Here is a 15,672-nt window from a genome sequence, read left to right as displayed (position 1 = left end):
AATACTTACAAAGCTACCAGGAATCCATCAGTTGTTTACAATTACAATAATGAAGTTCTACTATTTACCTCTTGTCCATTATAAAGCCTTTTAATGTTTAAATATATTTTTCAGAAGGCGAATGCAAGGATACAACTCACTACTGTACATTTGTAAAGCAACTAAAGTTATGCTTGATAGACATCTACAAACAAAGATGTTGTCAATCATGTCAAGAAATGTAACTCTTCTGTGGGAAGTTGATGCTGCAGTGAAGAGATGAGAAGAGGTTCATTAAACTAGCCTGCTCAAACTACATACTTGTAAATAAGACATTAGTCATAACAGTTAAATGGAAACATGGGGCTAATGAAAAAAACATATTGCAGACTGATACGCTGGACAGGGTATTTTTTCTGGGAACTTTTATTATCCACTCTTTGCAATTGAACTTTTAATGTTTTAAACGTTTTCCTGTCTGGATTAGGAAGACAATATTGTGGCATATCATCTGTAAAATTTTACAGGCCATCACATTTATCATTTTATCAGAGGAAAAACCATTATCTAAAAGCACTAGGTAGTGCTTGCTGTCTTTGATATATGAGAAAAACAAAGTCACAAAAACCTTTGAAGAATTTTGAAATGCAGCAACTATTGACCCCTAGGTTTTGTTTTTTACTGTTTTATCAAATTTAACAAAATTTTTAAATCTATAGAAGCTGTGGCTTGTAGCTGTAGAATTTTTGGCAGCGTCTTCATTTTCATAAACACCTTGAGCTTAAGGGTCGATCTCACAAGGTGTGTTTTACTGATATTAGCTGTCAGGTGGATACACAGAAGTACATTTCGTTTTTCATGCTATTTATGTGTATTCAGTAAAAGACATTGTAGATGCTAGTACAATTTGCAAAACAGCAATAGATCTGTTTTGAATAAATGAGGTGTCATTTTCCATTGTTTCAATTCTGCTCCAGTCACCGAAGTACAATCGAAGTTCTGGCATGATTAGACTTTTCTACTGATTTTAAATTAGACACAAGGCTTCCTTGTCAGAGCTGTGAATGAAACATTTGTGAGCGCTGTTCTCTTGCACATCAAGTCAAATGGGGAGCCAGTAACTGGCCAAATGTGGCTGTCAGGTTTTCTGTCTTGAATAAATTTTTTTTTCCCCTTGTTAATGGGGAAAAAAGTCTAAGAAAGAATTATTCATTATGAAGGTAGACAAGTGCAAGAAATCTATTTTGAGCAGTTTTCCATCAAGGTGGCTTTTTCTCATTACCATTAACCACTTGAGTCTTTTGCAGGTTGATACATTTTGGTTACGATATTCCCAAATAAATTATTTACCATATTGCAGATTATGTCTCATTAGGGCTGTAAACAGGGAGAACCCCACGGGAGGCAGCAGATAGGCTTTTTTTTTTTTTTTCTTTTGTAGTTTCCAAACTACTGCATATATTGGAGGCCTGAATGCTTGTATTGACTTGGATCCTGTGTTACATTACATGCTAATTAGTGGGTATGCTGTAAGAACAGGTTTAGAAACAGCATTCCTGCACAATGCATTTGCATCACTGAAAATTAGATTAGGACTACTGTATAGAAAGTGTTTAATGTGGACTATCGTGTCCAAGGCTGACTGCAAGGAGAGGATATTCCTGATCATTACCTTTTTAATCAGCAATGGGTCTTGATTGTTTAAGCAGTTTTTTAAATTAAAAGAAAACATTTGTAAGATACTTTTGTAGATATTTATTGTCTGATTTAAAAGTGCAATATTTTGTTTTGTACAGTGTTTAATAAAGATTTTTGGACATATATTTTTTCTTATTACCAAAATTTCTTATTCATGTTTTTCCCTTATATTTAAAGTTTTCAAATGTTAACACATAGCATTTTTTGCTTTAATTTTGTCTTTGGTTAAGTATGCATGCTATACAGAAGCAGTGCTGTAAATGTTTGTTATTGCAATTGGCATGACATTCCTCTGTAGATTATTTTATTGCTTCTCCAGTAACTGAAGATGTCTGATATTTAGCTTTCTTGAACGTAGTTTTGATATTTCTGAAATAAAGACTAGTTTGATTATTCAACACTGTTATTACCCGGAGATTGTTTATTACTGTGATTTTCATGGTAGCTGTGCCTTCATTCCAAGTGTTATTTTATCAGCCTACTATATCCATAATTCTGGGATTTTTTCAATGCCAAGATTAGTTCTTAGTTTTGACAGCTTATCAGACAGATTCTCAGCTTCGTTATAGTCTGCTTTGCACTGCTATTAAGAGGCAACATAGAAGTAACACAACTGAAAAAGTGGGGAAGAGAATTTGCCAAAATCCAAATAAGCCCACTCTGACTCACTGAAATCCAGAATTGGGATTCTGTGAAAAGGTGGAATAGAGTTACATTTCTTTGCCAGGCCTTCAGGTAGTGCACTAAGCAGAGTTCATTTGGACCCAACAGAACAGATCTGTTTTATATTTAGTGGGTGACAGCAACAAAACTTGTTTCAGATTATCCAATATGTGTAATAGCCTTTGGAAAGAAGAGTCTCAGAAATAATATGAACAGGAAAAAATTGAAAATAAATGTCTAGCGATGAAATGGTGGTGTTTCAAAGTTACCCTAGATGGCAATGTTGGCAAAGGTGCATGCGTCCTTTTAATTTTCCTTTTGTGTCACCAATGCATTCTTTTTTATTAAAAAAAAAAAGAAAAAGATTCCATGCAGCAGTTCTGTGGAGCACGCTGTACAGCATCGTGCACGGAAAGCACTTGTAGAATAGCAGTTGAATCCATGAGTAACTTTTCTGCTTATACATCTTGGTTTAGCATGACATCATAAAATGCTTTTTAAACAGCTGTTATTATGAGAAATACTAGTTTTCCAGCTTTCATTTCCAGCTGTTCATTTTGTCTGCTTTTCAATAGTATGTTGCTTATGAAAAAGTTGACCTCAAGTAATGAATACTGCCTGTAGGTTTATAATATCATTTGATGCTTTTCCTGGAAGCACAATCAGTGGGGTGTGGCTCTTCTAGCTGTAATGTAATAAAGGCTTCTGTCTTTCACTATTAAACTTAGGGGAAAACTTTAATGAAAGGGCAAAGTGAAAGGGACTATGCCCCCTCCACACTAGAAAGTCTTCGAACGCATCTGCAGAGGAACTGTTAAATGTATCTGAATATGCCCTCCACTTCCTGTCAAAGATTTTTTGTACTGTGCTGGTAGGTGGCAGCAAATGACTTTCTATAATTTAACAGGGGGAAAAAGTGATGTAAGAACTAAAGAAAACAGCTGTGAAAATTACAAAAAGCATCTGGGCTCACTCACAGACCCACAGAAGCAGCCATTTTCAGCAGAAGATGAAGGCACTCGTAACGTAATAGATTCAGATTGCATTTCCCGATGAGCTTTCTTCCTCCCTAGAAAAGAGAGCTGGAGGGTATTAGGAGCTTCTGTAAACTTCTCATGAGGTACCAAGATCGTGTATAGGGTATGGACTTGGGCAGCTGTCATTGTGCAAAGTTTTGACTTTGTTTCCTCAGCTGTGGCCAGAGAGTGACTCAAGTTTCATAAAGAAAAGGGCGTTTGTAGATTGTTTTCTTCTGTGGTACAGAAGGATGACAATGAATTGGGACTTTTTCCTGTCCTGTTTTAGGCTATCACAGCTTTACATTGCCCTTGCTTATACCCAATCCAAAACATGTCGTTACGAGCTGGGGCTGTGGATAATCTTCAGAAAGAAAAGTTTAATTGAATTGTTGTTTCATTAACAGAGTAAGTTGTATTTTCAAAAACACAGTACAAAGACAAAAATTACCTAAAAGTAACTGATGCTGTAATAACATCTCCAGCTCTCTCATGCAATGCTTTATGCACAGCTAATATACTCAGTTCAGCTTTCTTCCTTGCATATGATCCAGTTCCAGCTTTCAACAGGTTTCCGTCGTTGATCTTAGTCCTTTTATTGTTGATTTGGTTTATGACGTACAAGCACGTAATTCTTCAGAACCCAAAAGACTGCCAATGCGTACAAGGTATGCAACGGTGAAAAAAATCATAGTGGAGTACTGCGCTAGAACATGATAATACTGTTAATCCTAAAACTATTTATTGCCACCTGCTTAAAACATCAACATAATAGGACTGAAATCAGTTAATCTAGATTTCCCCAAATCGGGTAAAGATACATAAAGAAAACATTAAATATCTCATACAGAAAGGATAATCATTGCATGTACAATTTCTATAAAAACTTTGTTTCCTGTGTATTTGTAACAAGCAGTTCTTTGAAGAGCAGACGAACTGAAGCCAGGTTGCCTAGAGATTTCTGCATCTTGGCTGATACTTCTTTTTTTAACTGAGATTACGCTATTTTCTGTTATCTCTACATACACTTTTATAGTTTTCTGCCATTTGCACCTTCACGCTGCCTCTGCAGTGAACTCTGACGGTAATAACAGGCTGTTTACCTTTAAAAATCAGACAGCAGGATCAAAACCTGCAGTGGACAGATGTTAACTTTTTGAGTCTGATTCTCTCTGCTTCCTCACCATCTACCTTAGAAACTCGAAAAACAATCACCTGTGAAATCCGTTTGTGAATTTTGATTGAATTTGCACGCTGGGTTTAAAAATTACTCAGGTGGGGAGGACACACACTTGGTGTGTTAGTGTGTCCAAAGCTTTGTTTCCTTTGGAGAAAACAGCTTTCCACCAGCTTTGTTTCCTTTGGAAGTAAGGCTGAAAAAAAGCACTATCAGGGAAATTAGGAAACAGAGTCTGATGACCTGTTTTTTATGCCTGAGTGATTTCAAGTATGAGTACAGAAAAAGAGCAAGGTTACTTCTTGTTAATTGCTATCAGAAATTACAGTGTGACCTTTAAACTCTCCTCAGAACTGAATGAGGAAAAAGTAATGATGACTAAAGCTAAAACCAGGTTTTCAGAAATGCCTAGGTGCCGTGGGATGCTATCATATGATTTGGGCAGCAAAATGGAAAGAAAAAGATCTTTTTATCAGATTACTGCAAGTATTGATGAGATTAAAAACTGGACTGATGAGCTAATTATTTAGATTATTATAGCTTTTTTTGCTTACTATGAAAAAGAAGTTATGATCAAAAGATACTTGCTATTTCACAAATACGATCATTTGATTTGCAGAAAATCTGAGAGAATTAAATTTACAATACATATGCTTGAGATGAAACATAGCGAAATCTGGGAAATCAAGGAAACCAGAATGCACGATCAAAAAAAGAATAGATATCATGTAACATGCATTATTCCTACAAAAATTAGCACATCTTTATTTGTCTTAGAGTAAAATTCCAGTTTTGCTTTGGTTTTCTTCAAGATATTACTTTAAATGCTTTTAAAATCAGAATTTGCATTACAAAATTTGCTTTCAGTGTTATTTAAAGAAACAATGAAGAAGTAGAATTCCAATTATTTCACCAGGGCACTTGAAATCTTGCATTTAAGTATTATGACACAACAGCTACTTCCTTTGGAATAGGGTTACTATTTGACTCAGAAAATTCTGGAGTAAGCTGGCGGAAGAATTTGTGACCATGAGAATCTGTGTTTACATAGATATAACCTGGAGGAGATGGGTAATTTGCTGGGCAGATCTCTGGTTTCTTTGGAGTGTATTCTGTGCGATACATAGTTTCATCTTGAAAAGGAGCCGAATTAAGAACTGTAGCATGTACAGGTTTGAAACTTTGAGCTGGAATGATCTGATGTGGTATGTAATGAGATCTGAATGTAGTCAAATCATAAAATTTTCCTGTGGGTCTTGGAATTTCTTGTTGTTTCTTAGTAATCTCTTGCCGACAGCTGCCCCAAGCTTTAAAGTCTTCCTTCGTAGTAGTATTTCCTTGAAAAGGGGCATTGGTTCTTCTTTCATTAGAAACTGGTCTTATGGGGACAGCAGGAGAAATGTCATGCTTAACATAATCAAGACGGCTTGTGGAGTTAAAATCCATGTTGCCTGGGGGTGGAACATACTCTTTTGTTTTGCGGACCTCACGCAAGGACACCAGCCATGGCTGAAAACGATCCTGGAATTCAGTGACTCCATTAAAATGAGCGTTGGATTCGACTTTTGCATTTTCAGGCTTGCAGCTTTTTGCAAGTTCCCCAGGTAGCCCTCTAAAATCATTCCGGTGGGTTGTGAGATCTTCAAAGGGTTGGTTGCTCGGCTTGTACTCTTCTTTTGCTCTTATGAATTTTGGTTCCAGTTGATGAGCAATATAAGAAGTGCGATGGTTTGTAGTGCTATTGAAAGGCACATCTGAAAGTTTGGCTACACAAGGAGGCTTAAAACTTTGTCTGGGATTCAGTTCCCTGGGAACAAAATCATCTTGAAACGTAGTAGCGTTTCCAAACTTTGCTGTAGGTGGGTGGTATATATGCTCCACCTTACTAGTTTCCCTTCTTTGAACTTCCCATGACCTGTAGTCATCTTTAAGGCAAAAACAAAACTTCACCATACAAGTGTTATTACTTAAGACCATTCCTTTAAAATTAAGCCAAATTCTTCTGGTATTAAATCTTGCAAAACAAAGAACATGGATGCAAGTGAGAATGATAATATTACCTGCATGTTTGTGATACGACAAAACTGTCTTCTATTATTGGTGTGATAGAAACACAAAAAATTATACATGATCCCCTGTTTTGACTGTTTCCTCAAGGAAAAAGAAAATGTTGCATGCAGATAGTTAGTGTGTGTTCCATACAGAAAATAGCCATATGCAATATCTTACATTTTACTTGGAAGTTTATGTAAATGTAAAAGACTGAAAGGAACCTCATAGGTCAATGGGTTATATTATATTCACTATTGATTGGAAGAAGCAGAATTCTCTCTTATAATTTCCATATCAACATTACTTTATCTTAAAGCTTGTTGGGATGGTTTTTTCTTTGCTTCCGGGTTTATTACTAACAGCCTCTTCTGCTATAGTTACAAAACTTACTGTCCAGTCTGAACTTCTTCAGGGGACAGTTGAAATCAATTTGTTGTCTTGCCATCACTGTACTTACTTCAGCTTCAGTGTTTTTTCACTCCTTGATCCTCACTCCCTGTTGAAGTGCTGACACACATTTTAAGTGAAGCAGTTGCACGCTCTCTTAGTTGTATGCTGAGACTAGGCTAAATTATTGATATTTGCTAGCTTACTACTTATATGTAGGCTAAATAGAAATACTTAAATTATTTACAATTGATAAATATAAATAGAATGTATTTATATAAATACATTTCTATCTAGCATAGGCCTAAGCTCAAAGAAGCTAGAGAAATAGAAGTCTGGGGTTTTTTTGAAGAGCCTTTTTTCCCAAATTTTATCCTTCCAACTCTTTCTGTCGCTGCACTCTCTCCTCTGGTTATTTTGCACCAAGCATTCTAATGTCCTGTTTCAATAGCCATATCTGATTCTCGTTATTTCAGCTATCTTTTTGATACCACTGGCCCTCATAATCAGGAATATATTGATTTTCATTACTCTAGTAGATTATATCTCATCATTTATTTCTACTTACTTTTCACTGGGGCTACAATGCATTACATGTAACAAATCCAAGAACAATTTTCTACTTGTATAAATATCAAGGTTGCTTGCCAAAACAACTTAAAAGGAGATTTAGTGCCTTTGTGCTGACCATTGTAATAGAATAATTTGTGTCAAACCAGATCATTACTGGGAATATATGTGAGCTATACAGTACAAAATTAAGAAATCTAAAATCAACTTTTTACCTACTCTGTGGAAAAACATGTGTTACATGAGCTAAAACTATCTCAAAGATACATTGGCACTTTGATTACAACCAATTTTTTCCTGAGATATCCTAACCAAGTGTATGTTAGAATTTCTTTCCTAGCAATGAAAGCCTTAGAGAAGGCTTTTTGTTTAGAAACAATAAATGTCACCTCTGAACAAGTGGAGTGCTGAACATCTTATGGCATTACCACCTGCTTTCTAGTATGTCTTACTCTCTGGTCCAAACTAAGAAATCCAGTTTCTAATATAGATAATTCAGAATACTGCCTTCATCTTGCTTATTTCTCTTTCTAAAAGTGACACGTATTATTACCTTGATAGGTTGGTATGGTATCCAGTTTTCCTCCTGTAGTATGTTTTCTCTCTAGAGGTCTTACTAATGTCACTGGTTGTGTTTTATGAGCATTATAATCTTTCTGGTATGTGGTTCCCAGTTCTATCTTTCCCATCTTTGGTTTATGTTCTTCTTGTATTTGAAAAGGACGCTTCACAATATCATATGGTAAATAATCAGATCTGAATTGGGGAAAAAGGAAACACTGGTTTAAAAAATTCTTTTTTCTGATGGAGTCTCTTTTGTAATTTTTCCATTACATGGAAAAACAACGACATAATGTTTACACTGAAAAATCAATCTGATGCCATATGTTAGAGGGAAAGCAAGGTGGAAAGAAAACCATAGTACATAATTCTAGGGTCTCTGATGCATGATACAGCCTTTATTCAGAGGTAGATGGTGAAGCAACTTTTTCAATGTTCCGAGTCTCATTCCCAGTCTAAAAATATTCTTTAAATTGTCTGAAAGGAGACCGGAGAAAGTTGCTGTAATTTTACAAAGAAATGATCCAGAAAGCAAAAATCAAAATACTACAAGTGACAGCATTTACTAATTGCATGAGGAGAATGGAATATAATCAGAAACAGCATTTCACTATTTTTATATGGGCACATTACGTTAAAAGGGTGTATATTACATATGTAGGTATTTAAACAGTGTATGCAGTACACAAGCAATCTTGCAGAAGAGCATTTGGCCTTTCTATGTATGTCCCTTTTGTTTTTTTTTATAAAAAATAAAGAAGTTTCACCTGTTGCCCTGATAGCTTAAAGGAAAAACAATAATGGGAAAAATAAAGGTTTATGCTCCTGTCACATTATTAATAATGAATGAGCGATGTCTTTTTCAAACTCTTTGAAAGATGCTCTTTAATTTTGTAAGCTTAATATCAGAGTCTGTGCACTGACGGGACAGACCTGCTGAACCCCTTTACAGTTGGCTTTCTTCAAAGTCCTAGTAATTTAGAAGTGTCTGATAAAAAAAAAAAAAAATCCCTGTTCCTTTTTTTTAAGGTTTCATTTTCCCACTATCTTAAATTCTACACATGTATTACAGAAAGTTCCCCAGCTTGCCAGCTTTTTCAGGCTCGATGAGATCTAGATTTCCAAAACAGGCTGAAAACAAGAACAAAAATTTTAATTATCTTTACAGGTTAAAGGATGCTTTAAAGAATGCAAATATGTTCATATGTGTGCTTCACTATTCTTTATGACCTTTTTGTGGTAAATGTATTTCTAAACTCAAAATTTATACTTTTAAATAAAAAAAAGTGTAAGTGATGCAATGATTGCATTTTGAAAGTGATTGCAAGACAATGTTCAGTCCCCCTTTAAATGAGAAAGTATGAGAAACTTTATAGAGTGATTGTAAAACACATTGCTTCAAAATGTTTACTTAAATGTTGTAATTCCTTCCATTTTCCCACGATGCACTTGGTACTCTTGTTTCAGCTTAAGGCTCCGGGGAGGAGAGATGTTGCTATACTTGGGATATTTTTCCACATACTCTGTTGTGAGGCACGGCTGTTGTCCATTACCATAAATCCTTGTGGGTTTATGAGGGCAGCGATGGCGCCTGGGTAAAACACATCAGATGAGATCATTTTGAATAGTTTCATTTAAGGGGAAAACCCATGTCCTATCTACTGGGAGAAGATTGAACAATGTCAGTAGCTTGTGTTTAAAATCTTTTCTGAGTGATAAAACCACAAAATATTGTGCTGATGGCATAGGTCCCAGAGCTAATACACTAATACAGTAATAAACAGTATCAGCATGCAAGTCTGTCCTCAGTACAGAATACAAAGGATGGATAGAGTTGATCTCAGTCCTCTAAATGATGCTGCCACCAAGATGCACTGTTTTATCTTTTTTTTTTTTTAATCTTTAGTGATATTGCCAGTCTTATTTGTGAAAATAAGTAACTACCCTTCATTTCTCCTCTCATATTGTCTCTTTTCTACTGTTTTCCCTCATTGCTTATCTTTTTATTTCTGTGCATCTGCTCACCTGTTTTCACTGCAACTCGATTAACCCCTTTTTGACTAAAATTTTAGTGGTGTGAAATCTCACAGGCACTTCTTGTGCTCTGCAGGCTCTTTCTGATTTTTCAAACACCCCCCCCCTCCCTTTTTTTTTTTTTTCTGAGGGCTAAATCCTCCATCCCGAAACTATGTTTGTTTAGAATTATTGACATCTGCTTTTCTTAATAGGTTTTATTTCAATTACACCTACTTGTCATGGATGCTTATTTTGATGACACCACTGTGTTAAAAGGTGCTAAGAGTTATATCATGACAATTTATTACTTATACCTTGTTGTTTTGTGTAAATTATGTATGAAACAAAAATGTTCATATTAAGATTTTCAAAGCAATATAGAAAATGTTAGATTCACTCTAATTTGCGTAACACCTCTCTGGTAGTTTGTTTCAAGCATAATTTTAAAATTTTATTTTGGCTAACACGCTATTATTAAATACGTCCTTTAAGGAAATATATAATGAAAGGTGTTCCTCCTACTTGTGGCTGACAGCTTGCAACACTGGTTCAGATACAAGCAAAGGGAAATAATAAGAAATAAAGCATCATTTTTCAAATGAATCTTGTAAAATTCTGTACATTAAACCCAAATATAACTAAAAACCAAGAACAATAAAAGTGTACTGCTCTTACTGGGTACAAATAAATTCAAGTTACAGGTAGCTAGATACCCAAGGAATAATTCAAAGGTCTGCAGAGAACTTTAGCTAGCAAGGTAAATTAAAGCAACGTAAAATAGAACACAGAAACAGACATGAAGGACTTCTGCTGGGAAAAGTAATTTTAAAAACGACTAAGAGAAGTTAGCTGGAACTGGAGATTCCTAAAGCTGGTGTTAGTTTGGGCTGCCTGACTTTGCCAGCTCAGTAGCTCTGAAGTAGCCCTGTCTAAGAAGCCAGGTCCTTTCAAAGCCTCAGGTGCTTACTCCTTTTCAGTCAAGTCAAGGGATAGTCACATCACAATTGAGAGACCTATTCAGAACATAGCAGGGAAAGGAAAAACAAAGAGGAGGAAAGAAAAAACAAAGAACAGGAAAGGTGGTTGGAAAATGAGGTGAGTGAATCCTATTTCTCACCACAGTGCTTGCCTGCCGCTACATCTTTCATGAAATTGAGTTGTTACCTTACTAATATTTTTTTAGTAAATATAAACAGCACATGATGTGTCATGTAGCATCTAAAAGTAACAGCTAAGCAGAAATTAAAACCATTGAATAAATCTTTTGAAAGCTAGTTGAAATATAGGGTATCAAATTATAAATCTTTTGAAAGCTAGTTGAAATATAGGGTATCAAATTATAATGTTCTTTACATATTTTAGGCATACAATTCAAAGGAGTTTGAAACAAACAATATTCATCTACAAAACTTTCATTTTGACAATATTCAGTTTGCTATAAACTGGTCCAGAAGACCAATCACCAAACAAAACACCTTCTCTACTCTGGTATCACCACCAGTCTTCAAAGGTTCAACTCTCACTATTTTCTAAGCAATATTGTCAGTATATCCCTTTGCTGAATGGCCATGCTACAAACAGAAATAGATACTAGACAAATAATAACTTGCAGAGTGAGTCTGTAGTTCTTGGTAGATTCAACACAGAGGTGAAAGTAATCTAATGTATCTCTTCAAGGCAAGAGGTTTTTGTAATTGCATTAGAATTCATTGCTGAATCAAAAATGTCCTTGATCCCAGTCATTTTTAGCATATGAAATAATTATGAACATGCACAAAATTACTTGGATTCAGACAAGACTGTTCAAGAGCCTACATCCTACTCTGTGTTGTGAAAGAACTTTCAGTGGGCCTGAAGTTAGCTTAATATAAATGTGAATTTGACTTGGAGAAAAGATATGGGGTTTTTTGGTTAACCGATAAATCTATTTTTGGATGGTGTTGCTAAACCAAAAGTTTTCATTTAGATAATAACTTTATAAAACTGATTACATAGGGCATCACAGCTCTTTAGAGAGACGATGCTAAGAAACATCAATTGGAGAAGACAGATTACAGCTCTAATAAATGAAATCTGTTGCTTACAATTTGCCTAGAACTCCTTGAGTCACTGATTATTTTAAACTTGTTACTTGTAGTTATCTTAAGTTCAACCCCAGAATCACTGGTAATTTAAATGAATTTGGTTAGAATATGCCTTCCCCCATGACTGACTGATGTCTGCTTTGATGAATTATTATTCTTTCCCTTCTTTGAGGGAGACTATCTTGTGGCTTGTATAAGGTCTAAAAATAATCGCAGCTAAATAAAATTGACAGTATATGGGTTCTCTAGTGCCAAATGCTGTTGTTCTGATTATTTTAACAGAATGATGCTGAATTTCACTTATTTAGGATCTGGCATACATACAGTGGTTTTTCATATAGCATAGCAAGACCCCTGAAATTTTCCCACAAAGTATTTTCCTCTCAGAGAACTCGACTAATAGTGAGAAAAGTTTAATGCTTATCATCATAAAGAACTTTTTTTTTTTTTAAAAAAAAAAAAACAAACCCCCTCAAAGTTGCTGGTTTTTTTAACTGCCATGCTATGGTCTGAACAAGAGAAGTCACATACGGCCACCCTATTTTTGGGAGTCTGCTTTTCTATTGTTGACACTAGAGTAAGTCTAGAAGACTTAGTAGATTTTTTTGGGTTCACATGTATTTACATGTGGTCAGTATGAAGGCTTAAATATCCCATATTTTAGAGAACTCTTCCTCTTTCCTCTTGAATATATTCAGGAATCTAGATTTTTATGATAATGATAACAAAAGTGCAATAAATGGGGAATGGCTGACAGATTGAGAAAAAGATAAAACAGTAATTTATTTTTATATCTCGAAACTAAACTTCTATACTTTTGTATGTTGTGATTATCTTTTATGGTAGACAAATACTATTCTTGAGTGCAGAGAGTTCATCTACCTCAGAGGCTTTATTCTCACCCTTGAGGTCAGATTAAATGTTCTGTATTTGCTCTTAGACATTTCTATTGAGCCAGTGATCTGAAGCCTGACTGTACTTGCTGGCAGGGGGTAATTTTCTCTTGCATTAACTTAATACATTTGGAACCTATGGGAAATAAAAAAATAAAAATATTTCCTTTTTGTTATAGATCAGTCACAAGTAAGACTAGCTCATAGTTTCTCCACATAAAAAATATACCACTTCTGAAACAAGAAATGGATCTGAAATATCTTAGCAAACAATACAGAATTCAGACCTTACTCTGCACAATGTACTTTTGCGAACATTTTTATGGTTTATTAAAAAAATACCCTCCAACTAAACTTACATCTCTACCATAGCAGCTTGACAATGATCATCATACCACCTTGGTAGCATCTTATGCTACTGCAAAAGCTTTAAAGTCTTAAGCTCTAAAGTCTAGAAATTATGCCAGTTATTAAAAATGGAGAAGTCTTCAGCATTGGACCTCATTTGCAAATTGTTCTTTGAGCATGCTCAGCACTGGGTACACTTCCAGTGGATTTTGGCGTTACAATTATTTGTTGATTTTGAAAAAGATCACCTAATAGGCACATAAAGTGATTCAGTCTAATAAGAAGGAATTGATTCAAAATATTCTTAAGAATCTTGCAACAATTATTTGATTAAGAGCCCAAGACTGCAGCCCCTAAGTATGAACACTAGCACTCAGATGTGAGCCTTTAATCAGTAGATTGTGTATATAACAACGTTAAAAAGGTCATTCTGGAATTCTGGAGGCTCTTCTCACTTCCCCGTAAAGAGAAAAAAAGAATTAAGTTCTGTCTTACTGACCTTCCTTCCCTATATTTGTAATTTTTTTCCAAGTGTTTTGAGACAAGAAAGATATTCTCCTTCTATTTTATTATTTTGAATTAAACAGTAATTATATCTCCACAAAATTTCCTGCAAATAGCTAAGTTATCTTAGATCTTTTTCTTTGTTTTGAAATCTCTTCTGAGATGTGTATACATTGTGATACCCAGGTAACACTGCCAAGAGACCAGTCTTCTCCTAAAAACAGAAACACTATAGCCACACTGAAGGAAACACAATGTGCTGCCTAAACCAATAATGGCTTAAGATTTTATTGATTGTAAAAACTTCAGTGATGTTTATTCTAAACCCAAAGTTTTGTGCATGTTTTATTCAGTTATTCATATTATTAAACTGGGGTTTTGAATTGAGAATTTTCAGTTGAGCTGAACCTCGTTTTCTGCTGTGAGATTGTGTTATCTCACCATCTTTATACTTGAGCCTGAGCCAGGTCTGATATCTCACAATGAAAACAATGTGTTCCAACTCTTCATTAATCTAGGACTTTTGAAACAAATTTACGGGGCAAACTATACCCACAGTCTTGGCCAAAATGAACATGAGAAGCTGTACATACTGCCTGCCTCTCTGCTTACAGATCAAAAAAAAAAAAAAAGTGGCTGATGAACAGATAGACAGACTTCCCACAGCGAGACACATAAGGAGTGTGTCTGCTATTCAAACCTCAATGTGAAATCTGGAGTTCATGGTGCGCTTGCAGCCATAGGGTTGGCCCTGTACTTCTAATAGATAGGGATCACACTCTTGTGTTCTTATGATGTATCTCCTTGAACGCAGTTATTAGACATTTTTTTTAGTATTAAAGACTGAATCTTTGAACCCCAGGATGAGATGAGCTTAGGATGATTATTTTGTGGTTTTTTTAACTAGAGAAGAAACTGAAAATATTAACAGTACTGACTCCAAACCAATAAACATATATCTGAATGTTGCAAGGTTTAAATCCCTTATGATTTTGGGAAACCTGACTTGTGATTTTTTTTTTTTACGTATGGCATTGATAATATCGGTTATAAACCTGTAATAGTAATTTTAAACAAACAAAAAAAAATTGCCTGCTGTATTCTCTTATGCCAGCCTCACTGTGCTTGCACAGGTTTCTGTCTGGGCGGATTTACCAGAACTCTTCTGAGGGTTCCTTTGGAGCAGCGTCTCTCTCTCTCTCCCTCTCTCCACACGGCAGCCTTGGCTTTGCTTGTGGAAAAGCCTGATCCTGAGGTTGAGTCAAGGTGGCTTTAAAAGACTGTCTCCACTCTTTTCTATTTGAACGCATTTACGATCGGCTTTCCCCCCTGATTGATCTAAACATAAACATATTACTTCAAATTTATGGAGAAGATCCCTTTTAGAATAAAAAGGGAAGCCAGAAACGGTTGAAATGGGAATGTTACCCAGTCTCTGCCTCCTCACTGCTAAAAATATTCGCCACGACCGGCCACGGGGTGCACCGCGCCAGCCGGGAGAGGGACAAGGTGACGGACGTTTTTGTGGGGGTGGCCCTGGGGGGCCCAGGAGCGGTGAGGGGAAGCCGCCGCCATCCTCCGGGGGGGATCCCCACCCGGGGACCCCAACTCTCCCCTCACTCCCCGGAGACGGTGGCGACCCGCGGGGACTGCTTACCCGCAGGTACAAATCTCACACAGACACCGAGGCGTCTTCATGCTCCCCGCCGCCGCCGTGACTAAGG

The 15,672-nt window shown here is 35.9% G+C and overlaps 2 protein-coding genes across 2 annotated transcripts in view; one reads left to right on the top strand and one right to left on the bottom strand.

Moving 5' to 3' along the window:
* ADAMTSL3 (ADAMTS like 3) overlaps positions 1 to 224 on the top strand; it is a 189,368-nt gene extending 189,144 nt beyond the window's left edge. Inside the window, exon 31 of the mRNA XM_074155696.1 lies at positions 115 to 224. Within this exon, the coding sequence (XP_074011797.1) occupies positions 115 to 224 (110 nt within the window). The remainder of the gene's footprint in view (positions 1 to 114) is intronic.
* Positions 225 to 5,475: 5,251 nt separating this feature from the next.
* SAXO2 (stabilizer of axonemal microtubules 2) lies at positions 5,476 to 15,646 on the bottom strand. The gene is made up of 4 exons (XM_074155426.1): positions 15,606 to 15,646; positions 9,515 to 9,694; positions 8,096 to 8,298; positions 5,476 to 6,458 (listed from the first exon to the last, which is right to left on the bottom strand). Exons 1-4 carry the CDS (start codon positions 15,644 to 15,646, stop codon positions 5,476 to 5,478), a joined length of 1,407 nt encoding a protein of 468 aa, XP_074011527.1.
* Positions 15,647 to 15,672: the final 26 nt, after the last annotated feature.

The sequence above is a fragment of the Numenius arquata genome, chromosome 11, assembly GCF_964106895.1.
Source record: "Numenius arquata chromosome 11, bNumArq3.hap1.1, whole genome shotgun sequence".
NCBI classification, from domain to species: domain Eukaryota; kingdom Metazoa; phylum Chordata; class Aves; order Charadriiformes; family Scolopacidae; genus Numenius; species Numenius arquata.
This window is presented reverse-complemented; position numbering and strand designations above follow the sequence as displayed.